This window comes from Parambassis ranga, chromosome 5, assembly GCF_900634625.1.
Source record: "Parambassis ranga chromosome 5, fParRan2.1, whole genome shotgun sequence".
In the NCBI taxonomy this organism is placed as follows: domain Eukaryota; kingdom Metazoa; phylum Chordata; class Actinopteri; family Ambassidae; genus Parambassis; species Parambassis ranga.
In genome coordinates this window covers 15,068,217-15,085,170 of record NC_041026.1, presented here as the reverse complement: position 1 = coordinate 15,085,170, position 16,954 = coordinate 15,068,217, and the positions used below count along the sequence as shown (strand labels likewise).

The following is a 16,954-nucleotide window of genomic DNA, read 5'->3' as shown; positions in this document are numbered from 1 at the left end:
CCAGCTTCACTGTATGCCTACATGTATCTCTCACTGCAGGCTCTCTTAAAAGACCTTAACTCTATGATCTTTATGTAAAATGAATCTTTAATATAATCTTTTAAGAAATACATCATTATTGAAAAACAGCCAAAGTGTATACTTCATTTAAGGCCTTGTGAGCAAATGTGGTTTTTCAAAGAATCCTAACTGCACCTACTGCTGTGTATAATTGAATTATGGATGTCAAACATGCTAAGCTGAGTAGATATGTCTTTACGTGTCACACATGCAATTTTCTTAACCTAATTTTCCCCTGGAAGCAATTTGTCATCCGGAGGCCATTAAATGGGAAGCATATTATCTTTTTAAAGGGGCACAGAGTCACCCACAATCCTCCCACAGTTCCTATAAACAAAATGGCCTCATTTAGTGGTACATTTGGTGCATTGGGTAGCAAGGGAGGACTCCCTTTAAACTTTAAAGGCCGTTTCTAAGACAAGGAAATGCCACAACGTCACACCAGGGGTGATTGATAAGTATGTGGCCCGAGGATGACGGAGTCTTATTTTATAACATTGTCCTCTATTACAGTTACTGATTGTCCTTGGAGAGTAGGCAGGAGTGTGATTGTGCTAAAAGTATGTCTGCCATAGGTTTTCTGAAGTTTTGCAGCTTGGTGTAGGAGGCCTCTGTCTGCCTTTTTTCACCCTTTTAAGTCTTTTATTTGTCTTAATTATCTGCATAAAAATTAGCACTGAAAATTACACATATAAAACAATAAGTAGATATAAATGTGCCAAATAGGGATTACAATTTTTTTGCATCCTTTTTGACTATATCAACTTTTATTTTCAAACTCTAATTGACATGTGGCTTATCTAATTTCATTTAATCTAAAGTCCCTAATTTATCAATCACCAATCATATCATTTGAGCAGGAAAGGGATGTATCTCTTCATCATTGTTGCCACACTGTGAGGGAATTTGCTGCCTATGTTCAGATAAAATCATGAGGGGCTATTTAACCAATGAGGCGCATCTTTTGCTCTTCTTTTCTTACATGGTGCTGCTTCCTCTTCTGACATGTAAATGATGAATGATGGATGAAAATGATAAGCACAGTAGAACTAAAGTGCAGGATTGCGCGACCTTTTTACCTCTTGCCTCCTCTTATCTGTTATGTTTCCTCTTTAACCATTGTTTTTATCTAGCCTGACCTCTCTCTCTTTATGGGTCGTGTTGTGGTTCGCTCAGGTCATTTTACCTTTCCCCCTTTGCTTAAAAAAAAAAGATTATCTTGTTTTTACTTAATTACCTGACTGCCCTGCCTCTGGGCATGCTGACATTCTTTACCCTTCCTCCTCCCCCTCCTGTTCACCGCCACAGAACCCCAGTCACACCTGCAGACACCTGTGCTTTTGTGTTGCCTCATGCCTCCAACCGACCCCCCCCCCCCATCCTCCAACCCCGCCCTTTACTCCTCACACTAGCATTGAGCATAAGAAGCCCTGCCTGTGGCTATGTTAAAGCAGAACCCATTGTTTTTACTTGACTACTCAGTTAGGACCAGATAATAGCTGCAAAAGAGGTTAATGAGGATTTTGTTCTGTACACCATGATGAGGGATTTTATTTTGAAGAGCTGGGATCAGAGTCTTAAGTGATTCGTTAAGTTTGTGTAACTCATCAAGTCTGAGAGCTTAAGTAAACACAGCATGACGGAACGTTTTGAAATGATTTCTTTTGTGTTATTTCAGTCGGAAATGGGACGTGTGATGGCTTAAACAGGTGGATCCTCTGGAAGGACCTTTTTAGTCCTATTAAAGTCTGCAGTAATTTGATTTTGTAAATGGGCACTAGTGGACAAACCATATGGAACAGATTGTCCAGCTCCATGTGTCACTCGCAGGGTACATTTTCTTTTTTATAACCTTATTTGAAGTGACAATTAATGTTTCCTGGCTTTCTAAATGAAAAGAAGTAAAAATAAAGTTAAAGCTACCACCACTGCAGAGGGAGTGTATTTTAAAAAAGGCAAAAAAAAATACCAGTAGCAGCAGAGGTTTTAAAAGCCACTGACCATCTTCTTTAAACCCCCACCACCCCCCACCCCTCCACCCTCACTTGCTGGCCTGACACACCCTACCCCATACCCCATCCCCTATGTTTGCCTTTTATGTTGTGGACTCGACCGTGCGCCCACTTCAGACCACCATAAACATGTCGGTCCCTGATGACAGAGTCGGCCCCGGGACGTTTTATATAAATTGACCTCAACTACAGCTCATTAGAAGCACAAAATTGGAACCATGCAGCTTGGGAAGTGTAAATGTTACATCAGGAGAGTCAGTAGCTTCGAGGTGGATCCAACAGCTGTTCAGGTCTCCTCACTCCTCTGATGGAAAATCCTTACTTTATTGTTGCGTTTTTTTTTGTTTTTGTTTTCATTTGACTGGTTATGTAAAGAAAAGAGTCACCAGGGTCAGAAACAACTTAAATACACCTTTAAACTCATGCTTTTCTTGACATCACCTCTTACCATGGTTATCACATATCTTACATTATACTCCAAGTGTAAGTCTTTGTGCGCCTCTGCTGCCGTACTTGACACATCTGTTCGAGGCCTCATTTGCTCTATCCTGAGGCTATCTCTGTCTTTTAATGCAAAATGAGAAGTCCACCCTCCTAAAGTATTTTTATTAGTGTGGGAATGACCTGACAGAGGAGTGGACACTTGTCCTCACTGTTATAGAAACACGTGAACAGCAGAGAGAAAAAACAGAGATTCAGTTCTACTTTGAGCACAGGATCTGTATCTCCACATCACCTCCTGCATCCTGCTTTAATTGAGGTCCTTTGTTTGACCGCCTCCCTCCATAAACAATACAACCACAGCTCCCCTGCCCTAATCTCCTCTTTCTTTTTTCTTTTTTTTTTTGACTGACTCTGCTGGAGCATCGCTCTCAGTAATTACCCCTCTGGAGCTGGAGAGTGGAGTAATTGTCTTGAGTGTAACTACAGTGGCTTCTCTGAAAGGGGGTCATTGTGTGGAGTTAAGACTTCAATTCAGTGAACGGCTTTGTTTGTGCTGCAAAAGATAATGAAAGTATTTGCTTGGCCGCAGCAAAGTGGAAATATAGTAAGATATGAGGAGAGAAGGGGGGATGAAGTGTGTGCTCAAAGACATTTCATTTATTTTGTATGGAATAACGCCAGCAAAGAAAATACTTCTCTCTCTCTTTTTTTTTAACTTATTTACTCTTAAAAGCACCAAAATTGTCACCATATTTCTTACAACATGTCTACCTTTACGAGGTTTTATGCTTCATAGTATTTACAGTATCTTTTACACTCATTTCACAACATGTCACCAAACACCGGTACATCACTTCTACCACAATGAGGAAATTTACATTTAACAAATTAAGCTCTTATGTTACTTAGGCAACAAACCTTCATTGTGGAAAGTTACATAAAAATATACACAAAAAGGTAGAAAAATAGCACACCTAACAAAATCTATATATTGCTGTCAATATATAGTTTGTACAACCAAGAAAGGACGCCACTATTAATCCTTGTTTTGCCAGGTGTGGAAGACTTCACAATTAAAAGATTATATAGAAACACATTTAAGATCTATAAATAAAATTTTAAAAAGCATAAACCCAAACTCCACCTTATAACTAATAAATAAGAAAAGAAAAAAAAAACATCTTAATTTAATGCATTTTATTTTCATTTTTTTGGCCAGCTTCAACCATTGTTTTTATTATTATTCTCAGTTATTATTTTTCCTGCAGGGTGCAAGATAATCTCCCATGTGTATAATTTAAGACATAAATTAGATTATTTATGTAAATATGAAATTAAATTAAGACATAGTAAAAGAAAGCAAAACAGCAAAACAAAAGTGAAATACAAAACATTGTACATTATAGTGTCTTTGGCAATAAAAAGCTGTAAGGAAGACTGTCTTATGACTAATGAAGAAGTATCAAAATACAGCTGTTAATCATATTTTTTTGTCTTAAGGCATGCAATGCTCCATCAACTCCGTCATCCTAACCATAAATCCTCCTTCTATAACTACTTTCCTTTTGCGGCTTCAGAGCTCTTTTCCTTCTGCTTTTGCAGATTAAATTTCCCAGTGGTTTGTCTCATTTGAAAGGCAGAAAATGTGTGTAGAATAAAAAAAAATGTGTGCATGTTTACTTGTATGTGTGTCTGGGCAGGCATACTGTGTGTGTGTTATATATGTGCTTGCATGTCTTCTCACAGATAATTCTCTATATCTGTGTGTCTGTGGGAATGTTACAAAATGAGATTAGGTAGCTTCAGGGGGTTCCAGCAGTTGTTGAGCGTGCCCTGAAGATGTGTGTGTGTGTGTGTGTGCATGGTCCAGACAAAATGAAGTGATTGCTACTTGCAACATGCATTCATCATATCAAGTCTTTTCAAAGAATGTCTGATATCCGTTGTCTCTCTTGAAACAAAATACTGTCTCTTCTCATGTGTTTCTCTCCATCATGTCACAAACAGAAGACTTAACCACGTCAGATCTCCAACAGTCCGCTGCTGTTCTCCACTCCATTAGGTGTGCCAGTCTTCTCATCTCCGTTAGTGATTTGGTCAGCAACAGGATTGGGGGGCACAGCGCTGGAGTTGAGCTCCGTGGTCTCTTCGCTCCGAGGATCGGTGTCTCCCTCCCCGGCTACAGCTTTGCCCTGCATTGCAGAATCTGTGTGGGTCTTCTGATGTTTGGAGAGGTGGTCGCTGCGTGTGAAACGCTTGTTGCACAGTAGACAGGTGAACTTCTTCTCCCGCGTGTGGGTGCGCACGTGCCTCTCCAGTTCATCTGAGCGGGTGAAACGCTTTCCACAGAACAGCCAGTTGCAAACAAAGGGCCGCTCGCCGGTGTGCCAGCGCAGGTGGGCTTTCAGGTGGGAGGCCTTTCCGTACACCTTCCCACAGCCGGGAATGTGGCAGCTGTGGACTGGTTTCTTCCTCAGGGACGCAGCTGAAGCTCCCAGCCTCTCTAGCTCCTGGCAGTTGGGGCAATCGCATGAAGACCTGGTGGGTGTAGCCCCTGCACTGTAACCCCCTGATCCCCTTGCAGGCTTGAGGCCCATGGGACTCTCAATTAGCCCTGCACTTGGCACAGGCTTGGGCTTATACATGTCCTGGGGCAGCATGTGCTGGGAAGGTTGCAGGAGATGTGAGGAAGAACCCAGCCCCACAGAGGGGTAGGGAGCTGGGTTGAGTGGTGTAAAGTCAGTGCTGTAGCTGGGCAGCTGGGGGCTAAGGGAGGCCTGTGGTGCAACAGGCTGCAGTGAGGCCTGGAGACCTCCATCTGTTTGGGGCTGTGTTGCCGACAGCCAGTTGGAGTTAGGGTGGACGTCCCACCAGGAGGATGTGGCATTAGCAGGAGCAGCAGTTATGCCAGGGTGGATGCCGGCCTTATACCAGGAGCCGTAGGGGTGTGTCATGTCCAGCGAGGTATAGACGCTGGTGAGACAGTCAGCCGTAGCGTGGGCCTTGGACACTAAAAGAGAAGGGTCCTGGGAGACGGAGGTCTGGAAGGAGTGGGAGAAAGGGTTATATTCTGTGGCGTAGCCTCCGGCTGAAGGAGGGGGGCTTCCAGTGGGAGTAAGCAGCCCGCCACCTCCTCCTCCTCCTCCAGCTGTGGTGAAGGAGCCAGTGTAGGAGTCCGCCAGGCCGCTTCCGTCCGTGTTCCGCCCGTTCTTAGCTGTCTGAAGGTCAGAGGTCATGGTGTAGGGCTTCTTTACTGGATTGGTGCTGCCGGTCTTACCAGGTGTAGCCGAATCCCTGACGGGGCTTGTATTGCCAAACTTGTTACAGGTAGCAGTTAACATAGCCAGAGGACTGGAGCCATAGCGTGCGTCTTCCTGTGTAGGAGGAGACAAGGGAGAAAATGAGACTGTCTGCAGGAAATGGCTGCTTGCTGCTGCTGCTTCTGTCAGTGTCAACTCTAATAAAAAACTTATGTCTGACTGCCACCGCTGGCTTTTCCGGCTCTCTCTCCATTTTCAAAGTGGTCAGGGCAATTTCAAGCAGCGAATGTTTATGCTTGTGAAAGTTCTGCTCAGCTCAGCAGTGGAGGAATTCCCTCGCTCTTTTGTTTCACTTAAACCTCTGACAAAAATCTTAATTTTACACTCATATTTTTGCAGTTTCCAAAGTACACAAACAAACACGGGTGTCTCTAAGCACCGCAGAAGTAACTATGTCTCATATAGAACACACAGAGACGCACAGAGATCCTGCCAAACACGTTTTCTTGACTCCACAGCGGTCGCCATGGCACTGAAGATGTTAGACGAGCTAATTGCACACTGTGTCCTGTTTACATTGTTACATATTTAGGTGTAGCAGCTGTGTCTGTCTATGATCATGTTAATAATAACATGTTATTTAGAGGTTTTTGTGATCTGGTTTATAAAAAAAAACATGTCCACTATCAGACTAGAAGACATGTTGCACTTTACATAAAAATAAGTTCATACAGGACGTCCCACGTGGCAGAGACTGTCCGTCTTTCTGCTGATACCACACACTGTACACATGGATTTAACTAGTGAAAAATCCCAGCGCTAATATTTTCATTACATTTCATATATTGTGCAGTGTTTATCACCTATATGTTTATACTATCTGCTGTGGTGACATTTGATGTTTTCAGTGTAGGGGTGTCATGTGGGTGAGTGAAGACATAAACTATGCTGCCTGTCTTCCCCCCATTCAGAGGTGAAAGGTAGGTTAATAAAGCCCTCCAGTCAGCCCCCTCTGAATCCTGATGTTTATGGCCTGTTTTCATGTTTCATTTATTGCACTCAACCCCACTGACAAATAAAACATAACTTTATGAATATCTATATCTAATTATCACAAGATCAACAGAGAAAGCTCTTCTTTCCCTTTGTTAATGCACATTATAGTTTCTATTTCCTTCTATCTAAAGGTTCAATAGCATGATTTTATTTTTATTTTTATTCTTTAAACTCTAGCTGGAAGAATGCTCACAACACATTTGTATAAAGAGAAAGAGAAAAAAAATGAGATTACTTACAATTACATTCCCTACCTCCAGAATAGATGCGGCCATCCCTGAGAAACAAAATCCTTAGGAAGCTGAGGGGAGTGAGGGGAGAAGCGCAGCTCGGAGTCCCGGGACAGTTTGGAAGAAGTTGGGCTCTAACGCGCGGGGAAGTGTTTTGAGGGACTTGGGGCCCGCCCCCTAATTACAGGCTCTGGGCTCTTTGAAGACTCGCTAAGCAGCAATAAAAACACAGAGATGGAGAAAAATGGACGAAGATTGGTGGCGAAGGAGAGAGAGAGAGAGAGAGAGGGGACATCCCACCTCCCCAGCACATGCACGAGAGGTGGGATGCATGAATGGGTTGCTCATCAATCACCATGCGGACATTATTTCAATTTCACTGGCGTTATTATTTTTTCCACTGGGATTTTATAGTCCCGTTGAGTCAGAAGGAAAAGATTTAACATCACTTCGGAGAGAATTATCAGGATTAAAGCGTTTTAAAGAGAGACTTAGAGAGGTGTGAATAAGACGTGAAAATCCGAGTTTTCAAAAAAAAAGAAAGAAAAGACTAACAACAATAGAAGATTCAGCCCGGCCTGCGCCACATTACTAAAGTAACGAAGCTGACCGAGTCTGTGGTTTCTATCCGAGATTTTATTATTCTGGTTTCAACCCTCTGTCTCTGTTTCCAATATTCTTAAATGCAGTTGACTTCCCTTTTCGACATTAACAGCGGAACTGCAGAGGAAAGCGAAGAAAAAGAAGGATTTAGTCATTAAATAAAATAAAGAAGAGATTATCACATCAAATCAAATGAATTCAAACGGCGCAGGGTGGAGAAACTCGTAACATTCAAGAAACAAAATGCGAATTATAATAGCTGTGTCCTCAGAGGACAATATACAAATATTTATTTGTGAAATTTTGTTTTTGTCCATCTAAAACACATAAATGACATCGATCCTCCTGTTTATAAGTTGACAGAGACTTATTTTTGATTAAAAACCTGCAAAGAATCAGAACTCCTCAAAATTTAATTATTACATTTAATTATAGTTTGACAAATACACTAACTTTTTTGATACTGTTTTTAAATGACTCAAGCTATGCTCAAGTGCATGCAAGCTAGATTATAAATGTAACACCTCAGTGAAATCTATATCTTTACAGACACCAAGCACAGCTTGCTTTTATTTTAAAAAGTAAAACAAAATTGTAAGATTTGTAGAGCTCTGTCTGAATATTGAGAAAAAAAAAGCTTTGTGTAAAAAAATTAAAGTTAGGACTCTAACATGAAGGGCCCTGTTCATTTTTTAAAATTTCACTCACTGGTCGCCGAAAAAACGTCAAAAACCCAACTTTCAGACTCGAATAAGACAGATTCTCAGCGCCTTTTTGTGGGCGTCTCATTTTCTGAAGGAGAGCTCAGAAGATTAAAATTGTTGTCAAAAATAAACATATAATTTCTGTCCTTATTTTCTCCTCAATTACAGGGCATGGTCAGAGCTGGGCTTGTCGTTCTGGAGAGTCTGGCCCTCACATGAACACAGCGGCTATATTTGGCAGTCTGCTCTCCAACTGACCTTCATCGCTTTATTTTCTTATTCCAGAAGGGGTGTGAGTAGAAGAACAAAGGCTGCAACATGCAGGAGTTTACACTGTCACACACTCCTAGAACCATACTCACAGTCATATAAACCCATAAACCTCACCTTGAACCGAGCGGTACAGGCAGAACATGACTACACCTGCTATCTATCTATCTATCTATCTATCTATCTATCTATCTATCTATCTATCTATCTATCTATCTATCTATCTATCTATCTATCTATCTATCTATCTATCTATCTATCTATCTATCTATCTATCTATCTATCTATCTATCTATCTATCTATCTATCTATCTATCTATCTATCTATCTATCTATCTATCTATCTATCTATCTATCTCCTGCCCTCTCTGATGTGTCATACGTGGCAACCTTTTCACACTTTCTGAGGCATTTCCTTCCCCTGTCATTTGACACATGGTGTGATCCTTTAAGTGAAATGTTCCTTTCCTTCTTAGAGTTCATTAATGCTTTATGTTTTACATTTAAGTGAAATGAGAGGGGAGGCACACAAAAAAAGCTGCAAAGTGGTCCTCCGATGGGGCGCTTTTCCTCATTTTTATAAGACTTGTCGTAATCTGAAACTTTGGCGTGTTCCCATTTACAGTTGTCTTCAAAAGGGAGTAAATGAGATCTATAATTAGAGAATGCGTTAAGCACTTAACAGCCTCTTCAAAAAGCTTTCTCTGCTCTTTTTTGCTATTTTCTGCCCTGTGTGGTTTAGGTTTTTTTTTGTGTACAGGCCCTGCGGGCTTGATGAACCTTGAGGCGCTGGGTGGGCATGGCTGCGTGTTCAGCTACGGCTTGATTATAAGTTTCATATGGATAGTAATTGTCCATGTGACAGCTATCAGATGTATTAGGTGGTTTTTGTAGCCCATTAGCACCAGGCAGTTTGAGTGCAACACATGATGTGTGATCACTGAGATTATTCAAATTATTTGTTGGACAGATCACCAGTCTATCCCAGGGTTAACATAGACATAGAGAGACAGACAAGCAGCCACTTCACACCCTGTGAACATGTCAACTTTAAGCTTTTGATTAATCTTTTTGTGTAATGCTGGCACAGTAAAGTTGACCTTTGACCCTTTGGATATGCAGTAAAATTTCATCACTTGTGTGTTACCCTGGCTAGCCGTACCGCTGACACAACAACAGAGGGTCAACCTAAAAAATTATGCCTCTGGGCCATGGCCAGATTAAAAACAAAATGTCTGCACTCATAGAAACAAAAAGCTGATCAGATATGAAACCAATGATGATAGATAGATAGATAGATAGATAGATAGATAGATAGATAGATAGATAGATAGATAGATAGATAGATAGATAGATAGATAGATAGATAGATAGATAGATAGATAGATAGATAGATAGATAGATCATACACCCAATAAATAAATGTATTATTTTATTGTTTCTAAAGAGCCCTTATTTGACTCACATATAACAGCAATAATCTATTACTATACGATTACATTTCATTGATTTGCCAACCGTTTGTTGGCTGCTCTAACATGATAAACATACATTTCTGAAGAACAGAAAGTACAATGTATTCCAAAACCTTGGCAATATTCTGTATTTTTCATGGTTACTGTCACTTGCCAGAATTTTTGTCCTTTTCTTTCAAAATATGTTTCCTTTCAGTAGAAAAACAGGAAGCAATAAGACTGTGTCCAGCCTTTCAACCATGTTCACCAGCGGTCAACTTTTTCCGTGCAGAAAACCCAGTTGAGCCATTTCACGTTGGCGAAGAGTCTCCTGGGTGCTCAGCTTCATAGAAAAAGAAACTCCTCCCAGTGATGAGTGGATGGAATTGATGGCACCGTGTGCACTGTGTTTGGTTGCATCCAGTATTTTTTGCATGGAGACATGGAGTCACAACATAGTTTACTGACAAACAACACTTGTGAGTTGGGTCCTAGTTGGTCTGCGGTTGTGCATTCATTTTAAATGGATGTACTCACATTATAGAAGGGGTATGAATAGTTAGAAGAAAAAAACCAGAAGCTGTTTTCTTAACCTAACCAAGTGCTTTTGATACAGACTGTAAGATGTGATCTAAAACATCTGCCACCACCCTCACATATTTGGCTAGCCTGCCTTAAAACAACCTGTTGATGTCCTACAGATGTCTAAATGGGTATGAGAAGACGTTGGGATCACTAAAGATAACGTCACTTCCAGGACCCTTTCAGTTTGCCACCTCTAATTTGTATTTTCACAGTTTCAGGAGCACCGTGACTTCTTTCTTTTAATGTATCAGTGGATGCTCTCATTCGTCCAGGTCATAGTCATTTCCAAGAGTTTAAATTGAGTCAACTGGACTCAAGGATTGTTTTTTGAAGACGTTTTGCCACTCCCCCAAGTGGCTTCTTCAGTTCTGCTACTTTTCTGGTTGGGAATCTGAGTTTTATGTGTTCAGGACCTCTGTGGGTGGATCTTGTAGGAGCTCACATGACTATGATCCCTCTAGTTGGTTAATGGTCAGTTAACAACCTGAAACTGTGTCTGGGCCATGTGCAGGACTAGTTGACGGCCCATTGTTAGAGTTTGAATGGGAGTGAAGTCTGCTAGGAAGGGATGAAAGGACAGAGTTGTGAACAGGTGAGAGCTGATGCCTCACTAGTTGACTAGTTTCTTTTAATGGCAAACATGTAACTCATAAAAGACGGTTCCTGGTTCGGATCTGACTGTGGCAGGCCTTTTGCATATTCTCCAAAGATCCAGGGTGTTTTTTCATCATGTTATTACCATATTATTTACATTTTTGTTTCTGAAAAAGTGTACTTAATAGCTGTTTAAACAATAAGACGCTATGCTAATACAGTTGGTCAGAAGCTGGATGACTACGAGGCAGTTTTGATCCAATGTTAGGCTGCAGAACAAAAAGTAATTGTGTGTGACTTTGTGTCAGATGTTGTAATATTCAGATTTTTCCCCCCTAGTTTAAACATACTCCTGCATTTTCAAACACACAATGCCTTCCTCTCAGTGAACCAGATTATGTTTAGAATATAGTAGAATAAATTCATTTTGGATTAAAAAAAAAAACAAAAACATTTTATGCTTGTCAAATAAGTAAAACATTGCTATATGTTATTTGGCTTGCAAGATTATAGTCGTCTTTCGAGCGCAGCATGCATCCAGTATTTCTTGTGTACACTTCAGAACTAGTAAGTTCATCCAGCAGGCATCTTTCTTGAAATAGCAGGGTCTGCCAGATAATTCGTCTTGGTGGTAACACACGAAAAGCTCAGCGGCAGTCGTACAAACATGCAAGAAACAAAGCAGTGGGGCTCTTCAGATGTTTAGCTCTGTGTCTCTGCACATTGACATCACATGCTAGTTTCTTAATGTGTCTCTTTTTTTGGTGGGGGGGTGACTAGCCTTCTGTTTTCTACATCGGTTTTTAAATTGGCCTCTTGGTATCATTAGGCACATTACAGCGACCAAGTAAAGTGTGTATAATGGTGGATCAATGGAATATCTCGCCATAATGCATTTCCCTTGACATTCCCCTCTGGGTTGCAACCCTCAGAAAATTAACAATGTTAATAATACTGCGACAGAGGGGGAAAATTGAAATGATTAGATGTGTTTTACTTTGCTGCTGATGGAAATGTGGTGAGAGGGAATCAGGGTCAGGGATAGACTTGCCTTGCAGCATGACTCCGTGCTATTTTTCCAGGCTGTGTGGTCAAAGATTCAGAGAGCTTGTCAACGGAAAATGGGAATGCAAGCAAAGTGGGGGAGAAGAGAGAAAGTGGGAGGAGGTGGGGGGTGAGACGTATAGACAGCGCGGCTGGGAGGAAGCGAGACAGGCTGGTGGGGTTATACAACGCTCCAGTGAATATCATGTTCATTTGCTGTTGATGCTGCCGCTGATTGTGGCATCAGAAGTGAGTCACGTGGCTTTCTGAGTCCGACATGAAAAGCAACAACATGCTTTTAATAAAAAAAAAAAAAAAATGACCTGCCTGGCTTGAGTGGTCTGTCTCAACTTTGGAGCATGTTGGTGGTTTTGAGTAATTCAACCACCAACAGGCTGCATTTCAACCAGTGGACAGAACATATTCAGTCACCAGACATGGTGGCAATCATATCTAAAGGACAAATCATTTCCCTTTAATTAAAACCTTTGTGAATACAAATGCTTATTTCTTTGAATATTGTTTCTAACATAACTCCAGCACGGTCTACACCATGACCACACATGTCAGGAATAATCCCACATGGCACATTAATAGTTTTCCTCCATGCAGAACTTTTTTTTTTGCAGAGTTATTATCCTGCTTTTGGAATCACGAATGTTGTGTAACATGCTGACTGCACTGTTTGTCATTCGGGATATTACATGCAAGTATCAGCTCTAAAAACACAGAAGTCCATCTACTTCCAAACAAATCCCCGTCCACCGCCTTCTTGTTGTATACAAGCCGACATCTGGCCTGTAATCTGCCCGTCTGTCTAGGAGACCTGTGGCCACCTAATGACCCCAACAGGCGTCATGCATGCAATTGCTCAGGATGGCGCAATGACAGTCTCTTTCAATATCTCTTTATACATACTTTGTAAAATTAAAGAGACTTTTAAGACACTACACTTCTCACTGGACATTGTCTGGTGACATGCCATAGTGATATTTAAATGTTTTCATTACATTTTCTTTACTGTTTGTTTCATTGACAACAACATTTTTGGTTATCTTGTGGCAGACTAACAGCTCTACTGAGATTCTAATCACCGATGTCCCCGTAACTCCTTTGACACAGTGGATTAAACTTCCCAGACGGAGAAGAGAAAGTTTTGCTGTAAAATTTGTATCTAGGCAAATGATGTCAACCCTCGTCACCAAGAAAACAGTGCGGACGTTTGCCTTTTAAAGCATTTGTTTAAACAATGAACCATAATCTTTGTCTAGATCCAATCAAACAGCAAAAAGACAAAATAACGATAGATTTATTTGCCATCATCCAAATGACCCTGTATGTCATATTGGGAAGCATTGGCAACCAACCTACTGCTATGTCAATGTTAAAAAATTGGACTTAAAGGACATATATATAGAATTTAGTGCCACCTACAGGTGGAAATACTCCTTCCATTACTGCCTACCTTAGCTTCACTGGTGCTCCACGTCTTTGTCTGTATTTGGAGTTTAGGTGGATTGTGACACTGCAAACATGGCGGCAGACAGAGCCTCCCACATGGAAGCCTTGTCCACAGCTTTTCTGTGTTTATGCCTTATATATACTCTCTATATGTAGATAATAATGGCTCAACAATCCATAGTTACAGGTTGTCAGCACTGTTCTCCATTTCTGCTAATGGATACAACTAAATTATAAACGTCCTCAATGCCCACAGAACAACGTTTGAGCGCTGCTTGAGTATTGACATGAATTGTAGGATCATGCTGAGAAGAAACAAAGCTTAACATGTCTACTCAGGGTCATGTGTCTTTAAAACTCACCTGGCATGGGTATGAATCTTACATTCATTCTTTTGTTCCTCCTTTGAATGGCCATTTGGAACAGCATTTGGAAATTGTAATGTGTTTTCAATTCATATCAACCGTCCAACAATGATCTGACAAGGCGTCCTCTGAAATTACTTCTGAAATGAAATTGTCTCTTCATTTAAGAACCAGTGTAGAAAGTTAAGACTAAAAAATCAGCACGACCCCCTGTAAAGATAATTCAGTGCGGTGAGCAAACCGAGATGCATGAGAAAACACCACCACATAAATACTCATTTAAGTTGATTAAGTCAAATGTGGTTAACTCTAGGGAGGCAGGAGTATGAGTGTGTGATCCCTCTGATCAATTATCTGCTTTTTGCCATCACATCTTAGTGCTTTGATTGATTTCTTTGAACACCGCCAGAAGTTATACTGACTCCACCATAGCAGCAGGCCACCTTTTTCTCCCCCCTTCCTCCTCCTTGCGGGTTTTTTTTACATATTTAGTCAGTGCCCCCAGACCCTGCCAGCTGCTGAGGTTTGGGTGGGAGCTCATTACTCCTTGGTGGAGCCCTGCCAAAAAGAAGGAAGGGATTTTTAAAGGGAGTAAAATTGAGGTTTTCTTTTTTGGGTTTCTTTATATTGTACGGGCAAATCCAGCTCCATGCGTCGTGTGATCTCTTCCATGTGTCGTGTGTGAGAGTGTGTGTGCCACCAGCAGCCGGTCCCCTCACCCTGGAAATAACTTCCGTTCTTCATTTAATGAACTCATCCTTGTATATTTATTGATTTTTTTTATTCTTCAGCTTACGATGACTGATTATCTCTATAATATGACATTTTCTCAACTTCTTTACTGACATTTGAAGATTGTCAGAACACTTAGTATTGTTACTATGATTGTCCCTGTCTGCATGCCTCATACTCCCTCATGAGCTCTGTGGTCTGCCACTCTCAAGACAAAGCCTCCGTCTCTCCCGCTTCTTTGCGCCTAACAGAGGATCGTTCAAAAGCTTTACATTTGATGTCTTAGTGCCATAACGATGTGGTTTGGAGGACTGGAACTATCGTTTATTTATGAGAGACACATTGCTCTGCAGGAGATGGATAATATCTTTAAGTGGGTCAAAAGAGGGCTTTTTTGTCTCTACGTTTGAGACGGGGTGACCAAGAGTATCAGATGTCGCAGTCTGTTGACTGATTGTGTGGAGCAGAAGTGAAGTGTTCTTGACTTATGTTTCCTCTTCTGGAGAAGGAGACTGCTAAAAGGGACTTCCTGCTGATACTTATCGACAATTGAAAGAGGATCAAGATAACTTAGAAAGAAGAGGGGTTGTGGATTAAATCAGGCTGTAAGACTGTCAAAACGAATGTTTGATGTGCTGATGCTTGAGGTCCAGGGTTTAATATGGAGCAAGCTGAAGGTGGAAAAAGGCTGCAAGTGGTCAGAAAAACGGTGAGAGCGGTGAGCAGGGTGTACGATGCAGAAATAGAATGACATTATAGGTAGGTAAAATAAGCAGGTCGTACCTAAAGGGGACTTACTTATAACCTAAAACCCCTAAAATCAAAACAAAAAGGCCAAGCCGCACCATATGTGTGGAAGAGGAAGCTCCTCTCTCCTTTAGACCACCCAATGCTTCACCCACACACTCTCCTGAAAAACACTGAGACTGTGCAGGGCTGTATAAACCAAACTTAACATATTTCAACTAAGTTTAATACTACTCACTTCGTCTATTCTTTTATGATTGCAGGAAACCGCACAAAGAAAACAGATGGATTAAGGTGCTAGGAGATTTTATTTCTTCCTAATCAGAAAGTCAGTGCAGTTTTTTTTTTCAGCGAAGAGATAAACAATTTCTCACTGGAGTCCACTGGAGTGCAAATTCTCCCAAAGCCCTATGGTGCTTTGACTGAAAATAAAGAAGAAACCTTCCTTCCCCCCACTTGCCTGAAGCCACAGCATGTGGTCTACTCTGTTGCTGCTCTAAAAATGGCAGGCGGGCGGCCTCGGGAGAAGCCCAGAACAGCCTCCACCGTAATGGCCGTGTGGGTGTGGCCCCTCGTAGATGGCTTTTGAGGGGGCCCCTCCCGGACGCCCGCACCCCTTGCCAGCGCCCAAGGGCTCCAGGCTGCCTGACCAGAGACACCGCGATGCGGCCCACGCTGAACCCAGGCCGAGTCGGGCTAGAGTGGGCTGGGCTAGGCCAGGACCAGGACAGGCTCCACAGCTGCTTCGTGACAGGTTCCTGCACTCCTGCCCTCTGCTGGGGTCAGAGGGGAACGGATGAAGAAATGCCCGAAAAAGAGACTCCATGAAGCAGAATTCAGAGAAAAAGCTCTCTGCGTATACTGTTTGTTGTTTGTAAGAAATAGAAGTTTCAAAAGACTTCTAGTGAAATGTAACAATATAAAAATCATAGTAAGCATGTCTTTTTACAATAACCTTCAATACATTATATTTAATTTTCATGATAATACTTTTTCACAAAATATAAGATTGAACATAGAATACATAGTAATTAATCACAAACGGTGTGCGTATAAAAAAACACAGACATGATTATGTAGTCAGTAGTAGGTGCCTCTCATACGCTGACGCCAACAAATGAGAGAATAAAACGAGCTGGTACGCTATGTGCTACCATTTCCACTGTTTTAATGTGGTGAAGTCAAGGCTTTAATCCTTAAAAGGGATGCATCTTTGGCCGGTCAAACAAACAGTACAATACCATATATGCATGCTGTTGAGGAGCAGCCTGTCATTGAAAGAAACAAACAGCAACAAACTTCTGAAGAACTTCGTCCATCTGAGCTCAGTTTT

The 16,954-nt window shown here is 41.4% G+C and overlaps 1 protein-coding gene across 1 annotated transcript; it reads right to left on the bottom strand.

Annotated features, from left to right (window-relative positions):
* Positions 1 to 3,418: 3,418 nt before the first annotated feature.
* On the bottom strand, positions 3,419 to 7,178 carry sp7 (Sp7 transcription factor). Its single transcript, XM_028404976.1, has 2 exons — positions 7,072 to 7,178; positions 3,419 to 5,890 (listed from the first exon to the last, which is right to left on the bottom strand). The coding sequence occupies exons 1-2, from the start codon at positions 7,105 to 7,107 to the stop codon at positions 4,538 to 4,540; spliced, it is 1,389 nt and encodes a 462-aa protein (XP_028260777.1). The 5' UTR covers positions 7,108 to 7,178; the 3' UTR covers positions 3,419 to 4,537.
* Between the last annotated feature and the right edge of the window lie 9,776 nt (positions 7,179 to 16,954).

What these genes read in the sequence shown, in the direction of transcription:
- sp7 (XM_028404976.1), bottom strand. Translation starts at nt 7,107, where the DNA reads ATGGCCGCATCTATTCTGGAGGTAGGGAATGTAATT. An exon ending in TGGAGGTAGGGAATGTAATT is followed by an intron (nt 5,891 to 7,071) that starts GTAAGTAATCTC and finishes CCTCCTACACAG; the next exon opens with GAAGACGCACGCTATGGCTC.